The sequence below is a fragment of the Ipomoea nil genome, unplaced genomic scaffold (genome assembly GCF_001879475.1).
Source record: "Ipomoea nil cultivar Tokyo-kokei standard unplaced genomic scaffold, Asagao_1.1 scaffold3069, whole genome shotgun sequence".
Taxonomy (NCBI): domain Eukaryota; kingdom Viridiplantae; phylum Streptophyta; class Magnoliopsida; order Solanales; family Convolvulaceae; genus Ipomoea; species Ipomoea nil.
Genome location: NW_017619497.1, coordinates 2,711,494 through 2,730,300, shown reverse-complemented (window position 1 = coordinate 2,730,300; position 18,807 = coordinate 2,711,494). Strand labels below are relative to the sequence as shown.

The following is an 18,807-nucleotide window of genomic DNA, read 5'->3' as shown; positions in this document are numbered from 1 at the left end:
CAGTGCTTGCTGCCATCCTTGAATTTCATGCTTCTTTCTCTATTTTATTTATTTGGTTTATGGAAAGCTGATTTCATTTTCTTTTGCTACTATTATCTGACCTAATACCTATTTGTAAACTATTATGCCATGGAAACTTCAAAATATTCACTCATTTTGCATACAATAAATATTAAAATAGCTAGAAAAAATGACAACCTTAGTCAAGTTAGTTTGTTAGCTTGGTAATAATAAGGTTACAAGCTCGACTCTTAGTGCAAGAGGTTTATTAGATTTACCCAATGTACACTCTCAGATAACTGCGACTTTTCTTAAAAAAAAAAAAAAAAAAAACTATACGTGTAACAAAGTGGCGTAAAATTGGAAATGAAACTTTTAGGGAATGTTAGTAATTATTATTCTTATTATTATTATTATTATTATTTTATTTTATTTTATTTTTCATTTCAAGGATCCATCATTCCCTTGTTAAGCTCTCAAATAAAAAAAAATAAAAAAAATCAGTTTTTAGTTATAATTCTAATTCCACATCTTCAAAGTAATAAATATAATAAAGATTATTTATACGGAGTATTATATAATCCAATTTCTCTAAAAAGAGAGTTGTATTTATATTAGTGTAAATTCACTTTTCTTTTTTAATCCGAGACAAACACTTCTAAAATATTTCCATAACTATTTTTTCAAGTCAAATGTGTATATTTTGAAAATCAATTTCTCATTCATTCATTATTCGTTTTGAACATACAATATATCGATTTCTTCGTCTCACTTAGGAGAACCCGAATCCACTTCGACTTGACTCAAATCAAAAGTGAACCCTAATGATATTTGTACCACAAAATAATCACTTAAAATGCTATTTTTGCTAAGTTCCAACTTTTTCAACTTGTGAAGACTCAAAGCATTGACCTTAACTCCAAGCCTCCAACAAAAAAGTCTTCAAAAGGTATATAATGCCTGTTTTGATTAGTTAATTAATAACTCTATATTAAGGATTATAATTCATCTATTGTTTAGTCTTTACTGTTAGCTTTATTCTCCATTAGAGTAGGTCTTCTTTGTTGTGTAACTTATCTCCTGTAATGTCTCTTGGTTGTACCTATATATGCTTCTGCTCTTTAATGCTTAATACAACAGTTTATATTTTCCCTTCATATGGTATCCAGAGCCTAAAACACTCTCACGAGATTTTTTTTTTTTTTTTCTCTTTTCTTCTCCTCTTTGATCCAATGGAGATTACAGATGGTACTGCTATCATTCAATTGTCTGCTCCTACTCACTTCCGGTATGGCGTCGGCAGATTCACTCCACTCTCATTGGACTTGGACTGCTAGGCTATATTGATGGCACACAAAAGGAACCAGATGCGTTCCTTGACACTGCACGTCAACAACCAAATCCCTGTCACCTCATTTGGTTTCGCCAGGATCAGGTCATTGTCAGTGCTCTTCTCGGCAGTTGTTCGGAGACGATTCAGCCGATCATCTCTTCTGCTACCACAGCTGCTGATGCATGGTCTCGCCTAACCTCAAGCTACGCAAACACTTCCAGAGGACGTGTCATCTCTCTGGAAGCGAAAATGGCTAAAAATCTCAAGGGCTCACGGTCTGTGACTGAGTATCTTCAGGATATGAAAGCAATCGCAGATGATCTAGCCTTGGCCCAAAACCCAATCTCTGAAGAAGACTTGGTAGTCAGTATAATCACCCAACTTGGTGATGAATTCCATCCAATTATGGCAGCAATTCGAGTTCGTGAGAAATCAGTCACATATGGAGAACTGGCTGATATTCTCACAGACTATGAAAGATCATTAAAACAAAATAATGATCAATTGTTGCTAGCAACTGCCAATGTGGCACAACGAAAACCTTCCCGAGATTCCTCCATGAGCCGATCTGCAATAGTCCAATCTCGAGATCAAAATACAAATTTTCGCAAGAACAGAGGCACTCAAAATCGAGGGACCAACTCTAGCGATCGTCAGAACCGTTACTGCAATTTTTGTGAGTTCCTGGGCCATGACACAAAATTTTGCAAAAAATTAGCACGGTTTCTACGCGACAATAACATTCACATTCAGGATGTGCAACAGTCCCGTAATCAACAACCAGTGTCCAACACAGCTACTACTTCACCTGTGACTTCGCCTCAGTGGATGTTTGATAGTGGGGCATCCCATCATGCTACATCCAGTCCTTCATCATTGCATGGCTTCACTGACTACGGGGGTCCTGACGAGATACGCCTTGGGGATGGTAATACTTTGAACATTACACATACGGGTCACGCTACTCTCCCTACTGAATCTCGTATTCTCTCTTTAAGTGATGTCTTGTGCGTTCCCAAGTTACAAACTAATCTTGTATCTGTCTCAAAATTGTGCAAAACTAATCAAGTTTCTGTTGAATTTTTTCCCACACATTTTTTGGTGAAGGATCTTCGCACGGGGGCGTCGTTTCTACGGGGGGAGAACATTCATGATGTGTACTACACTCCCATTTGTCATCCTCAAATAAATGTGGTAGTCAACTCTTCTCTATCGGCCTGGCACCATCGTTTTGGCCATCCATCTAATAAAACACTCAAAAAATTATTACAATGTTACAAGATTGGATTTAAGTCTTCTGTTGTTGATTCCTTTAGCTGTTCTTCTTGTAACATTAATAAGAGTCACAAATTGCCCTTTTCAGAAAATTCATTACTCAGCTCTAAACCGTTACAATTAATCTATACAGATGTCTGGAGTACAACTGAAAAGTCCGTTGATGGCTACTTGTACTATGTTATTTTTGTGGATTATTTTACAAAATATATCTGGTTGTACCCTCTTCGGATGAAATCAGAAGTCTTCATAATTTTTCCTCAGTTTAAGCGTCTAGTTGAGAAATATTTTGATCATAAAATTATTTCAATTTTTTCTGACAATGGAGGTGAGTTTATAAAATTAATTCCAATGTTTAATTCACATGGAATTTCCCACTTCACTTCACCACCTCACACCCCTGAGCATAATGGCACTGCAGAGCGTCGTCATCGCCACGTCATTGAGACAGCTCTATCCTTGCTACATTGTGCATCTCTTCCCCGAAATTTTTGGTCTTACGCAGTGCAAATAGCTGCTTATTTAATAAACTGGCTTCCTACTCCAATCCTCAACAATAAATCCCCATTTGAATGTCTGTACCAAAAATTGCCAAATTACAACCGTTTGAAGAGTTTTGGATGCCTTTGTTTTCCGTGGCTACGTCCCTATATGAAAACAAAGTTACAACCCAGGTCCATTCCCTGTATTTTTCTAGGCTACTCCACTTCTCAATCGGCATATAAGTGTTGGGATCCGAACACAAATAGACTATATATTTCTAGGCATGTGAAATTTGTTGAGACTAACTTTCCTTCTATTAAGTCACCACCTCAGTTGCCTAGGACTCCTATCTCAAATGCTTACCCATATAGTTGTCCATCACAATCCCTGCCTATACAACCTCAAACTCTCCCCACAATATCCGTTTCATCCCCCTACAATTCTATCTCTACTCCCTCAGTGTCACCACTTCCTAATGTGTCTGTGTCTCCGACCTCACTTGAGCAAATCTCTCCAGCTAATGATACTCCCTCCGCTGCAGCCTCAGAAACACCCTCACTCCGTTCAGAATCATCTCATGCTAACTCTAGTGATACCCCCTCGGTGTCGGATGTTGCCTCTTCTCAGACATCTCGTCCAAAGCGTACTCGTAAGCCTAATCCAAAGTATTACAATGACAAGTTTGTCAATGCAACCACCACTCATCCTCTGCCCGCTTCTCTTGAACCATCTACCGTTGCTCAGGCTTTGCGGGATCCCCTTTGGCGTACCGCTATGGACAGTGAGTACCAAGCTCTCCAGAGAAATAATACCTGGATTCTGGTCCCTCGTGATGGAAAAGAAGCCATAGGTTTCAAGTGGGTTTTTCGTATCAAACGAAAATCCGATGGTTCCGTTGATCGTTATAAAGCCCGTTTAGTAGCTAAAGGTTTTTTACAAGAACCGGGTCGTGATTACTTTGAAACCTTCAGTCCTGTGATGAAGCCTGTGACGATTCGGGTTATTCTTACTATTGCTTTGAGTTGCAGGTGGGTAGTTCGCCAGTTGGACGTAAATAACGCATTTTTGCATGGCACTTTATATGAAGATGTTTATATGGAGCAACCTCCTGGCTACAAGGATGCACAATTTCCCTCTTATATTTGTAAGTTGCAAAAGGTGTTATATGGTCTCAAGCAGGCTCCCCGGGCCTGGTATTTGGAGCTGTCTAATTATTTGCTCACGGTTGGTTTTAAACGGTCGAAAGCAGACACCTCACTGTTTATTTATCTGGAGAAAGGAGTTATTGCTTATTTCCTAGTATATGTAGATGATATTATTCTAACTGGGAATAATGTCTCTTTTTTGGATGGCTTTGTTGCTACCTTAGCTCGGCGGTTCTCTATTAAAGACCTTGGTGTTCTTCATCATTTTCTTGGCATTGAGGTCATTCCCACCAGTTCAGGTTTGCTTTTATCTCAGGGCCGGTATTTGGCTGACATTCTACAACGCTTCAAGATGGATGGAGCGAAAGAAGTTTTCATGCCTATGTCTACAGATGGGCGGCTTCCGCAATCTGATTTTGGTGTTATTATTGATGCGACCGGGTATCGGCGACTAATTGGGATGCTGCAGTATTTGCTGATTACGAGGCCAGACGTAGCATATGTGGTTAATAAGTTGTCTCAGTTTATGCATTCCCCATGTGCAGTTCATTGGCAGGCTGCTAAGAGGGTTTTGCGCTATCTTAAGGGCACTTATCACCATGGCTTATTTTTGAAATATGACTCCCCATTTATGTTGACTGCTTTTTTAGATGCCGATTGGGGTGATATAAGGGATGGTGGACGTTCAACTACCGCATACGTAGTTTATCTTGGCTCTAACATTATTTCTTGGAAGTCTACACGACAAAAGACCGTGTCTCGTTCGTCTACGGAAGCTGAGTATCGCGCATTAGCTCATGCAGCAGCTGAACTTGTTTGGGTCCGTAGTTTACTGCAAGAGGTTGGTATTAACATGTCCCGGGCACCTACATTGTTCTGTGATAATTTAGGTGCAACATACGTGTGCAAGAACCCAGTCTTCCACTCTAGGATGAAGCACCTAGCATTGGATTATTTTTTTGTCAGAGATATGGTTACTGATGGTTCGCTGTGTGTGCGTCATGTCTCGTCGTCTGACCAAGTTGCTGATGTGTTGACGAAGCGATTAGGCCGATCACTGTTTCTGCGGTTCCGTTCCAAGATTGGTGTCACCGATGGTTCCTCCATCTTGCGGGGGCGTATTAAGGATTATAATTCATCTATTGTTTAGTCTTTACTGTTAGCTTTATTCTCCATTAGAGTAGGTCTTCTTTGTTGTGTAACTTATCTCCTGTAATGTCTCTTGGTTGTACCTATATATGCTTCTGCTCTTTAATGCTTAATACAACAGTTTATATTTTCCCTTCATACTCTATGCTTTTAATTAATCAATTAGCATGTGTTGTTATTGGTTAATTAGAATGTATCAAGTTATTTTTATTTTTTAATTTAAAATTTTATTTATACACTAAATAGTTTATTTGATGTAAAAATAATTATCGTCAATAAAATAATTGGTGACTTATATAAAATTTTTATTTATTGTCAATAAATTATTGATAATTTTTTTTTTTTTTACTTATATTGTTAATTTGTATGCATTTTGTTAGTGATGGGTTCTAGGGGCACGGCTCAAAGAATAATTGAAGTGAGGGGTGTGGTTGGCAAGGAGCACGTCTCAAATCAGGGGCGGATCCAGAAAATTATGTGAGTGGGGGTATCCTACAATTGTCAATGATAAAATATCAAACACTTATAATGTAGTTTAAATACATTATAAATTATAATACAATGTTTATGATAGACTACATGAGTACATGATAGTTAGGGGCGGAGCCAAAACTATATACTTGGACAGGGTGAAATTTTAAAACACTTTGAAATGTTATAAAAATATTTATGGTAAAATATAAAACATAATCAATTAGATAAAATAGTTTGAATATAAAAGACATTATATTCATAAATATTTTAATTTTAATTTTCTTTTAACTTGATCAAACTTTAAATTTTTCTAAATTAATTTGAATATGATGAAGTATAATACTATAATATAAACTTGTAGACTATATTAACTAAATGATTCACAAAAAAACATTTAATTTATTGAAGGGTGAGAAGAGCTAAAATAAAGAAAAGAAGCTAAAATATATACACAAAAAAAAAAAAAAAAAAAAAGAAGTAGAATTAAAAAAAATATTTAATTTATTGAAAGGTGAAAATAGGTAAAATAAAGAAAAGAAGCTAAAATATAGCACAAAAGTGCTATGACTAGGAATCAAAGCCATGACATTTCATGTCGTATCTAAGGTTCAACTAACTAAGCTACTAAATTCTTTATTAATTTGTACATATACATATATATTAAGGGGGTAGGGAAGAGTGAAGGGGGCAAATAACTGTTCATATTGCCCCCATTGTAGATCTATCCATGACTCAAACGCCCTGTTAATATTTACTATAGTGGATTAATTAATCATCTTGTGTGAGTGTCCCATGGATTCGAAAGTCTCTTCTCTTAGAGCATCACCATCAGAAGTGAATACACAGTTCTTGGAACAGTATTGTGCAGAGCAACTGATGGGAGACACATGTTTTAATAAAAAGAATACGCAAAAAAAAAAAAAAAAAAAAAAAAAAAAAAAAAAAAAAAAAAAAAAAAGAAAAAGAGGAAGCATTCCAGTGCGCGTTAGGCGCAATTCGTGCCCGCTGGGGCGCATCAGAGTGGCCGCCAGCGACTTTTACACTACTTTTAACTTCTTCTTTTCTTTAAATGTCAGATTTTGTTTAATTTTTTCTTTTTCTTTTTTCACCCACTTTTTTGTCTCTTTCCTAACCACACTTACAAAAATCCTAAAAAAACCATACCAAAATTAAACTACTATAGATGCTCTTAGTTTGCAATTATTTTCTACTTTCTCACCATCAAAATTGTACACATCATATAACAGATTTTATGTCTACAATATATTTTTGTATAAGACATTGATATTTCATATATATTACATATTTACATTATAATATAATTGTGGTCCACTTTTATTTTCTTACTCAGCTCCTATATATACTGATGCAGCATCTAACTTTTTAGAAAATACTACATGGATTCTCATTTCTTACTCTTAATTTCTACTTCTTATCACAAATTTTTTATGTAGACATATTTTTTTGGGACTCACGTGATGAAAATATCCAATCATTATTTACCATGTCATAAAGTAAAAATGAAGGAATAAAATTTGAGAGTACATATCTAACTTTTTAGTCACTTTGAGTAGGATACCTTATGTGTACCCATTGAGCAAATAATGCGAAAATGCACTTAGGGCAGTCATGCATTTCCGTATCTCTATCCTTTGAGTCATTTCCAGATAAAAGTTGGATGTTTGAAATTTTTATTCTGATAGAGCTTTAATTTTTTTTTATATAGTTATTAATTATTATAAAACTATAAACCACTATATTAGAGTGATTATATTAGATCGTTTTAATTGCACTACTTTCATTGATTTTGTACTTTTTTAATTGAAAATTTTACAATTAGACTGCCTTCAACCTTAAGGATGTTTACTTAGGGTCCGTTTAGAAAGCAGAAAAATAACTTTTGAAAAATGAGTCATTTTTCAGAAAATATTTTTTTTTTCCGGTGTTTGGTTGCACAATAGAAAATTGTTTATATGTGTTTGGTTTATTTTTCAGAAAATGAACCGAAAAATGAGCAATCTTTAACATACAATAGATATGACTTCATGTATAAACCTTAAATAATGAATTTATTTTTTTAAAAAAAACATTGGACTAGTTTCCAAGCAGGAAACCAGACCAGAGCATTGGTTTGGTTTCTGGCAAGGAAACCAATCGCCGGAAATCAATCTGGTTTTTGGCTTGGTTCTGATTTTCCTTGTCAGAAACCAGTTTGGTTTCCGACTTGGAATACCATATTTTGGTTTCCGACTTGGAATACCATATTTTTAAAATCTTTATTCTCATTATAGGATCATACATAACCAAACAGCATTATTGATAATCATTTACATTCCACCCTACTACTAAATATGCAAAATACTTTCACTAAAACCCATTACCATTACCAAGTATATATATTTGATACCCATTCCGATTCTGATTCCCATGTGCGAACTAAACACAGCCTAAATGTATTGACAATATTGTGTATTGAGAATGATATGTTAGATAATATTAATCTTGAAGAGCTCATTGATAATTTTGCATCAAGCACATAAAAAGTTGTTATATATATATATATATATATAACAATTATGATTAGTTTTATATTGTAAATTGTTGAAATTTTTAAAATTTTATTTTAAGTTAATTGGCATTAGTATTTTTGTACTCATATATTGAATTTAAAATTTAGTTATAAAAATTTATGTTAACTTTTGTAGATGTTATTATGGCCTTTTTTTCACTTGTCTAGTTGTCTTGGACTTATAAAATGATAAGTATGAGTGGGACTAGTACAAGTTGTGTTTTTGTGGAATGGTGAAAATTCTAAAAATGTCACCCTAATCTTTTGCAAACACGTACAATTTGTACTACGCAATCACTTCATCTCTGATCTCAAACACGCCTAACTCAGAAACTCTCATAACTTTATTGTTTTTGGGTGCATCCTATCAGACTGCAGATAATGGAGGCCAGGAGCTGTGGTTTCTTTATCTTTTTGCGATTTCTTTTGTCTCTCTATATATACGGCCTGATCAAGGCTGTATAGTTTTTGGCTTTTGCCCACCAAATTTATTCTCTCCTCAATTCTTTGTTCATTTGTTTACAAGTTCTAGATGGTGTTTGGCTAATTGTTATTGTACTATATATGTATATTGAGGTAATATATTTTAGGATTTGGGTAAAAGGTATTAATATGCCATCATAGGGTATCCCATCTTGTTCAATTATTCAAATTAATAATAAGTCTCGTGTCTCAAGTTTAAACAAAATAGTCTTATAAAGAATTGAGTACATTTAAAGTCACTTGGTCGAGACAATTGTTGGACGATTCACTTATCCTGCAATAATTGAACTAATTGACTGTTTGTAGCTAGCATTGTTAATATAGGTCGTCATGACTATCTGAGCATATTGTCGTGTAGTTTAATCAGATGACCTTAGTGGCCAACCAGAAAGCCATGCATGTTAATTAGCTCACTTGCACTTGCACTTGCACGACATAATTAATTAACTTAAATTCAGTATAAATAACTCTCTAACCCTATGTTCTGAGTATGTATCTCTCATCTCATACCTTACATCTCATTTACTTGTACTAGTCTACAACATTGCATTCTATTTTACCAAAGTTGCTTGACCAACTTTAGTATGACTTCTCAATCTCAGTGTATTAATCTCAACTTTAGTAAGATCTTGCAACAATGCTTTAACTTATATTGCAATCGGTAATAAATCATATTCTCTACTCTCACTCTCCCTCTCTTTGTGCAATGTAAATTTAGACCCATACTTTCGGTCCAATTTTCAATAATGTACAATCTAGTATTAATCCTCAATATTGTTCTATATATACTTTAAATATTAGGTATTATCCTTAAGTATACGTCACTTTATCCTTTAAGCATTTAATGACACCTCCCATATATATACTGATACTTTTTTTTTTTTAAACACTCATAATTCTTTACTCTTTTTTTTTGTAAACAAAGAAGCTAATTCATTAATCATAGACTGAAACGTTTACAATAACGATCCATGGAATGGTCAAACATTCCTTACCGTCAGACATAGAAACAACTTCCCTAGCAATGCTACAGAAAACTTGATTCGCAGGCTATTTCACAAATTTGAAACTGAATTCTTTACTTCTTTAGAAGGAAGTATCCATTTTATACAATTTCAAATGGATAGTCACATGATCAAACCCGATAATGATGAACTATTGATTTTTTGGGATATATATTGATACTCTAGTAAAAAAAAAAAAAAAAAAAAAAATTAATAATTCCAATAAATGAATATGAAAATAGTGTATGAGAAAAATTACTTGGCAAAATGACAAATTTATTCATCCAATTACCCTGGCCTACGGCCTACCATACCAAACACGTAAAAGCCAGAGCTGGGTTCTGGCTAGCAATAATGTGACAATGTGTGTTCCATCTTGCAGTCTGGCACCATAGGCTAATGTATTACGGAGTATTATTATTATTATTATTATTACTAGTATTTGCACCTGTGCGATGCAGGGAATGAATTTGTTGTAATATATTAATAATATATGAATCAATATATAATTATTTAAATTAGAATATCAAATATAATATAGTACAATTAAAGATATGATTTGGATCGTTTATATATTTTGATGTTATCATTGCTTGAATTTGTGTAAATAATTGCTCAAATTAATAACTATATTTAGATGTACGCATGCGGTGCTATATTTTGAAGATTTTATTTATCATTGTTTAGTATTTTCATAAATTAGGCAAATGTGCTTGTTATCTAACAACTCGGTTATAGAAATGAATTGCTATCCTTATTCACTTGTATGGAAGATATTTTTTTTTTTTGTCAAGATATATAGCATTTTTTTCATTTAAAAAAAAAAACTTAATATCACCAATTATATTTACACATTATTATTATTATTATTATTATTATTATTATTATTATTATTGTTGTTGTTGTTGTTGTTGTTATTATTATTGAAGAGAAAATAGCACTTCATTAAACCAGATCAAAAATTAAAGTGTGATACTTTTAATGAAAATATAATATTTAGGAGTTGAAGGTATAGACATTTATTATGAGAAAAACGTGTAATATTAATCAAGATAAATTAATTGATTGATTGTTACTTAAGTGAAAACATAATACTTATTAGAAAAAGTGTAATACTAAGTGTAGATAAATAGATTGATTATTATTCATAAGGGTAATATTTATTAGGAAAAATGTGATACTTTAAAATTAAAATATAGTAATATTTTGGGATTGAAGATTTACTTATGAGAAACTATAACAAGGCGTTTGGTTGAAGGGAATTTAAATTCCCTTCCCACCTAATTCCAAAGGTCACAAAATTCCCTTGTTTGGTTGAAAGAAATTAATTGCAATTCCATAGAATTGCAATTCCCCCATTTTCATGGAATTAAAATTTCATGTCCCACCTGTGATTTTAATTCTTGAGATTTTAAGAAGAAAAAAAAAAGATAGTGATGAGTCAAAATTACCCATTTCTTTTTTGACCTAAAACTAATGCATGACAATAACAATGGACATTTTGGACTTTATACTACTTATTCCCTTTCAATTTCCATGTATACCAAACATTAGAATTGAAATTCCCAGTAATTCTATTCCTATAAACCAAACACTGGAATTTAAATTCCCACTTTATTTTCAGTAATTCATCTCCCATGGAATTGCAATTCCTTTCCCACGTAATTTCCCATCTCCAACCAAACGCCTGAAAAATATAACTCACCTCATGGATAAGAATTCATAAAATCATAAGATGTCTATTATTGAAGATTTTGCCTCTATCAAAATATATATCATATCAAGAAATAAAAATAAAGTAAAAACATAAATATCATATCACTGCAGATTAAACCCTAGCCCTTGATCTGATCTGACAACCACGCCATTGCACTTGCCTACACTTCAAATTTTTCACTCCCAAGAAAATCATGGCTTACGTGATATGGAGTACAATAATTCCATGTACAATAATGTTGCCAAAAAGAAACCCAAAAACAAAATACTAACATAATAATTGATATTTGCATGCATGAAGAAAATCTTTAATTTATTTATTGCAGATTTGCAGTTGACCTCTCTTCAATGTGTACGGGTTATATAATTTTTTTTAGGTGTAAACCACAATGTGGTCCGGATCTTTCTCTGTCCGTTTAACAGTCCAGGTCCATTCGGTTCGCTCTGAGAGGTACAGGAGCTGGCCCAAAGGGAATCGTCACTTGTGGGAATACCTAGGTTATCCCGGATTCTCCCCCACAAAGAGAGCTCATTTGTCACTTGAGCTACCTTGTTGGGTTACAAGTTATATATTATATAGAAGCGATATTTATTTAGGAGTAAATACCCAAAGTGGTCCTTCAACTATAGCTAAATTCACAAATTAGTCCTCGACTTTCAATTTCAACCAATTAAGTCCTTAACTTTGTAATTTTAACACAATATGGTCCTCTGTCTATTTGACCATTTGTTGACTGTGATTTTTGAGGATATATATGTAATTTCATGGTCCATCGTCGATTTTTTAAGGTTCTAGTTGCATTTCCAGACCGCACTGTTACATTTGAATCCACTGCCGAAAGCAATCTACCAAATCCGGTCGCCTTTCTTCATCCTCCCTTTGAATTCAATGTAGTTGAGTTCGTACCAGAGCGAAGAAGACGACGTGTTTCCGAACCAGTGCAAGCCTCCACGTGCTCCGACGAGAGCTGAAGGTTCTTCTGGAGATCGTCGATCACGGTCAACAAACGGTCAAATAGATAGAGAACCAAATCGTGTCAAAATTACAAAGTTAAGGACTTAATTGGTTGAAATTGAAAGTCGAGGACCAATTTGTGAATTTAGCTATAGTCGAGGGACCATTTTGGGTATTTACTCTTTATTTAGTACACACTAATAGTGGCAGTGAGTTTCTTTCATCATTCAAAAAAAAATTATTAATTTACAATAATTTATAAATTAATTTGCTATGTTATAACTAATAGTGATTTATTATAGAGTTATAGTTATATTTGTGTCTTCATGTTCTAAAGATTTTTTTTAAAAAAAAAAATGTAAGTGAATAGGTATTGCAAGTGTAAGCTAAGCATAAATAGGCACACTCAATTTTTTTTTTTTTTTTTTTTTGAATGTATCTAGAGTTTCCATCATTGAATATAGTAACTAATTCTTTGTTGAATTGTAGACACCTCTATTGGATGAGACAACTAAATTGGAGATTTCTCTCCCACCCCGAGATTATATGCACATTCAATTATACCTTTTTTTTTTTTTTTTTTAACTTTTAAACTTCTTATATGGAGTGTAATAATCACAAAATAAAGGAATACGACTACAGATTGGCATGGTAGCTCAGTTGATTCTTGGATGACAAGATTGTAGGCAAAGGACTGCCATTCCATTAATTGATATATTAGCATATAATTAAGCTTAACTAAAATCCACGAAGAATTAAATATGATATTACAATATTTTCATAAAATAAATTTAAACAGGAAAATAAAATGATGACATTATGAACAAGATGAATGGTGGCGTGTTGATGGTGAGTGAAGGGGAAACAGAGGCAAAAGCTCCGGCGGTTCAGACCGGCCGCCGCCTCTAGGCGTACTGAGTGGACTCGGACGGAAACAAAACCCCTTCTCCGAAATGCCCCTCTCTTCTTCTTCTTCATTTTCCACCGCCGACGTCGGGCTCCGTCGTGCCAACATTTCCAGCGGCGACACGGGTGAGCCCATCACCACACGCGTCGCCGCCGCCGCCGAAGCAGACGGCGATAGCCGTCCAACTGTTCCGCCGCCGCCGCCGTTGAGGGTGATCTGGAGCTTTTTTGAGGTCTGCAGCCTTCGTTCGTGGAGCTTGAAGGGTGGGCGGTGATGGGCGGAGTTGGGTTTTCCGGCACGGCGTGCGGGGAGGACGACGGGGAGCTTCTGGACCGATGGGTCTTGGGTTGCGCCGGTGAGTCTCTGGACGACGGCCTGAAAGTTTGAAGGGTCTGTTTGGACGAAAGTGGTGTTGGGGGGAAAGCCGCATGGCAATAATGGGGCATATGGGACATTATGAGTATTTGTGTTGTTTAGAGGGTTAGGGTTAGAAGAAGAAGAAGGCATGGTGACTTAGAGAGAAGGAAGAAAATGGAAATGCAGAAGAAGTGATATGATAGGATGTCACATTATATGTGAAATTGTATATTACAACTTTCGAAAATGACAAATAGATTCTTAGGAGATAAAATTTTTGTTGGATGTTTAAATTTTATTGGAGGATGAAAAGAAAAGGAATAGAATGTTTTTTTTTTGAGTATTTAGAGAAATTTGTAATTACTATTGCATTAGAAATTGAACTTGTAATATAACTTTATATGATTGCTAAATCAATAATTTGATAAACTTGATTGAGGCTGTTTAAGCGTTCTTATTTTATTAAAAAGAAAATAAAAATTGTAACATATTTTTTAATCAATGAAAATGTATTGTCGCATTAACATAAAATAAAAGTTAAGAGTTCATGTATTATAATTCAATTATTTATATATAATCATGTACCGATTATTGTTTATCGTCTATGCACTGTACTTTAGAGTAAAAATAGATAGGAAAATACTACTTTGACTCCCAAGTCTTGCTCTCTTACTTAAAATTTTGATGTTGATGATATTTTTCTTGAGATTCACATGATGAAAATAATTTATCATTTCTTGCCACATCGTGGAGTAAAACTGAATAAGTAGAGGTTGAGAATTATGTAGTAGAATTCAGATAGATAAAACCTCTCAAATTTACAATGCAATCCTTTAAATTTATACACTATGGGGTTTTCTTGTATGATTTGGAAGAGGGAGGATGGAGGAAAGAGGAAAAAAAATATTTGTACGAAAACATAATTTTTTGTGGGATTTATGGAAGTTTAATTAAAAATAAAAATTAATCAATATTGGTGCTCGTTTTGTACACCAGCTAATCATGATTTTTTATTTTTATTTTTAACTGATAGCTATTTTATTTTTATTTTTCATATTTTTTTCTTCCGTTTTCACACTCTTAATTGGCCTGAAAAACTCAACAAAAAAAAAAAAAAAATCCATTATTAGAGTTGCTCTAAGGTAGATTGAGAATTTTTTTTTTTGCGCATGTGAAATTCCAGTTTAGGTCTTAGTGTCTTACAATTTTTTGACAAATACAAAAATTTGCTACATAACATGGACAAGCTTAGTATCTCTTCCCTCGATTGACATAACTCCATGACATTTTGGTGGGAAAGATGAAGTACCACAACTAAGAGATGACATCCTATAATTAATGGTTAAATTGGTTCATCAATATGGAAAATAGTGATTATTTATTTAAACATATAAAATAGAGAAACAATTTATTTGTGAATTTCGCAGCTTGGAAGTGGACGAGTTTGGAATTTCAGAGCTTGGGGTTGACAAAAGCATTAGATTATAGGTATAAGAAGAAAAGAATGACTGTTGAACAATAGGTTTCAACGTAAGAAGAAGATTATAATTTAAAATTTATATTTTACCCGTCTATTATTAAATTATTTTTAAATTTTCTGTCAGATACGCTAGGGACCAAACTCACCACGGCACTTCGCTTATAACCAAGGGATTAAACTCAGATACGATCATAACTTAGGGACTGAATCAAAATTTAGTTATAACTCAAGGATTAAAGATACAATTTTTTCTTTATATTAATTAATTAATTAATTAAATTATACTCCGTATCAAGTTATGAACCCTAAAATCTAATACTAGTATTATCTTTAGAGTTGAGACCTTCGCCTCTTCTCTCAAGTGACAAGTTCGCTAATTTGAAGAGTGACGACCTCCGCCTCCTTCCATCAATCTTCATACCTACCTTTTCTTCTTCTTCTTCGTTGTAGCTTAGCACCTGAACGACTCCGGCGACAATGGTCACACCAACTTAGAAGCTTCTTCTTGCCGAGTTGCCACTATACTCCAGATCTGCGACCACGTCAGCAGCGGCGCGGCAACTTCCGGCTGCAGAGGACGGTGCTTCTTCCATCTATTTTCTTTCCGACGGCACCTCTCACTCTCTCTGTGTCCAGTGTCCGCTTCTCAACCCTAACCCTATCCTCTTTGCCGCTCTCGCACCTCTCACTCTCTCTGTGTCCGTGTCCGCTTCTCAACCATCTCACTGTATCTTTCCGGCTCAAATTCTCCGCCTCCGGATTCTGGCCTCTTCTCGTTTTCAAAGGACTGCGAGCAAACATTCCTTTTTCTCACCAGGTAAAAAAATCCCCCTTTTCTATCTATGTTTGTTATGACCATTTTTCCGCTTTGGGTCATTTGCTTCAATTTGTTTTGTTTTAGTCAAAATCTTTAAACTTATTGAGTATAATTGTTTTTTCCTACTTGTTATCAATTTTACGCTTGAACATTCGAATAATTCTGCCATTAGATCTGTCCACTTCAATGGTGTATCCAAACAATCATTCCAGCTTATTTTGGTGTACTCTGCCCAATTGATAACTCCTAGTTGTTTGTCATTTTCAATGATCTTTGTTTAATTCAATTAGTAATGTTAGGCTAAATTGCCCTACCAGGGCAATCAATTTCAGATTTTTTTTTTTTTTTTTTTGTTTTCGCACTGAATATGTTCTTCTTACATGCATAGCTACTAATCACTGTGAAAAATCTTATGCAGGATGTTGTTTCATATGCATTACAATCTATTAGTTGCATGTTTAGTTTTCTTTATTCAGTAATAAATACAAAATTACTTTGCATATGCATTACCAACTCCTGCTGAAATCTGAAGAATCCTAAGGGTGCCCCACAAGCATCAAACTTAAGGTAAAATAATAATAATTTACCTTTGGCAGTCACACCCACAGCTAAGTCCCAAACAACCATATTTGTATATATATAACTACAAAAATATATGCAGATCATATTCGATTTAATTAAACAATAATGTTTTAACTTATAATCTTAATCTATTAAAATACTTTGAATAATTTTTTTTTCTCAAAAAACCGTGTTAAAATTTCCATAATATATGTAGGTTTGAGTGACTTTAATTAAACGATTGTCTTTACTTTGTTTTCATAATCATCAAAGTCAGTTAGAATTTATTTGTTTTTCTTTAAAAAAAGAAATATTGAAATATTTAATCATCAAATAGTAAGTAGCCTTTTTTTTTTTTTTAATATATATATAAATTTAATACAATCAAACAAACAAAGTTGAACTTGTGATCAACTCATTACAAAGACCATATTCCATTTAGGCATTTATATTAACTAAATGGAGAACAAATTCTACTGTAATTCCAAAAAAAAAAAAAAAAAACAATTTTAAGTCAGGAGGATGTTGTGAATTTCATGCTTCCCTTAGAGTTGATCTGCAAATAACAATGTAGTGAACTTTTAACATAAAGTACATTATTTTAATTTATAAAATATATTATCTTATCCTAAAGTGTTCATTATTCTAACACATGCGAAACAAAAAAAAAAAAAATTTAACATCAAAACGCTATTGTTTTGAACTCATCCACATGATAATTTGTCTCATTTAACTAGGCTTTTTAGCCTATTCAGATAGCTCGCGAGTTACTTAGCCCTTGAGAATTTTTTTTTTTTTTTTTTTTTTGAAGGGGCTTTAAAAAAAATCTTATTCTAAACAAGTAAACATAGCACATAGATGTGGCTTAGGGAATTCTTCTTGTCTTTTAAAAGTTTTCTTTTTGTCCACATAGCTTTGGAATGATTTGCATTTTCAAGAAGGAATAAGCTTACACTTTAATGAATGGATAGCACAAACTATTAGGAAAGTTCCAGATTTTTAATTAGTGTTCTAGTGTTGTTTATGTATCTTGTTCTAAGGTACTAATTGGATGCTTCGCTGCAGGTGATATCAACATTTGTTCCCAGGAGGACATACATTTTTGCCAATTCTGATTGAGAGCCAGAATAGCTTCCCATACTTTTGTTTATATTAATTTCTTAATACACCAGTAAATGAAGTCTAACAGCAAAGCTCTGCTTGATTTGGAGGACAAAAGCACACCCTCTGCTTCGTCTTTGGAATCGAAACTCAGTTTTTGCAATGGAGATGAAAGTTTTGTGTCCCGAAGTACTAAACTCAACCCTCCTGATAAGAAACCTGCCATTTCTTCCATTCCTCAGAGCCAATTTCTAGGTAAAGTGAAGGATTTCCTGGGAGTGATATCGGAAGCAAATAAAACTTTGGAGCTTGATGCGAAAACGAATCCAGGGAAGAAGTACGATATAGAAGCTCTGACTGGGGAAGAATCTGAATATATTGAAATGGACTTGATGCTTGGTGTTGCAGAGCTGCAAACTGAGGAAGCTGTAGCTGCTGCTGAGTCTGCATTATCTGGTTATCAACCGGTGATTCCTTTGGCTGTTAGTAGTAGCGAGACGGAATCAGAAGAGAGCAGTGATGATGAGGATAGCGAGGATAGCGATGGAGATGATGATGAAGCTGAGAGACCTTTTCCTAAAAAGGGGAAAACTGCTAACCCTGTTGAAAAGGATTCTTCTTCCAGTGAAGCATCAAAGAATAAGCAGCAGCCAAGAAAGAGACCAAAAATTGTTGAGCTTTCGTAGGACTTGTGTGGGTGGAGGCCTGGACATGGAATATAGAAGATGAGAGGGATCTGCAAATTTTCTCTGGAAGTAGTTCCAAGAAGAGAGGATTTTGAATGTGTACTTTGTCTTCTATTCTGAGGAATCAATCCTATATTTCTATTTGCATTACATGGTTTTGTTAAAGCTATTTTACTAGCATCATGATTTGATCCAATTTAAGTCACCCCAGCAAGCAAATGTTTAACAGTGTGCATAGATCTCCAAACAAAGCTGTTTTGTTGTATGCAACTGGTAAGTTTTTCTAAATATCTTGCAGCATTTGTCAATTAA

At 34.0% G+C, this 18,807-nt stretch overlaps 2 protein-coding genes across 3 annotated transcripts; one reads left to right on the top strand and one right to left on the bottom strand.

Annotated features, from left to right (window-relative positions):
• Window positions 1-13,364: 13,364 nt before the first annotated feature.
• On the bottom strand, window positions 13,365-14,011 carry LOC109165589 (VQ motif-containing protein 11-like). The gene has a single exon (XM_019314428.1). The coding sequence runs from the start codon at window positions 13,998-14,000 to the stop codon at window positions 13,404-13,406; it is 597 nt and encodes a 198-aa protein (XP_019169973.1). The 5' UTR covers window positions 14,001-14,011; the 3' UTR covers window positions 13,365-13,403.
• A 1,651-nt stretch (window positions 14,012-15,662) lies between these two features.
• LOC109165588 lies at window positions 15,663-18,807 on the top strand. 2 transcript variants are annotated; one of them, XM_019314427.1, is made up of 3 exons: window positions 15,663-16,147; window positions 17,774-17,799; window positions 17,860-18,807. In XM_019314427.1, the coding sequence occupies exon 3, from the start codon at window positions 17,884-17,886 to the stop codon at window positions 18,493-18,495; it is 612 nt and encodes a 203-aa protein (XP_019169972.1). In that variant the 5' UTR covers window positions 15,663-16,147; window positions 17,774-17,799; window positions 17,860-17,883; the 3' UTR covers window positions 18,496-18,807. The 2 variants fall into 2 exon arrangements, with proteins under 2 accessions (XP_019169972.1, XP_019169971.1); XM_019314426.1 differs by having other exon boundaries at window positions 17,774-18,807.

Coding starts and splice junctions, on each gene's coding strand:
- LOC109165589 (XM_019314428.1), bottom strand. CDS start 14,000: ATGCCTTCTTCTTCTTCTAACCCTAACCCTCTAAACAACACAAATACT.
- LOC109165588 (XM_019314427.1), top strand. CDS start 17,884: ATGAAGTCTAACAGCAAAGCTCTGCTTGATTTGGAGGACAAAAGCACA.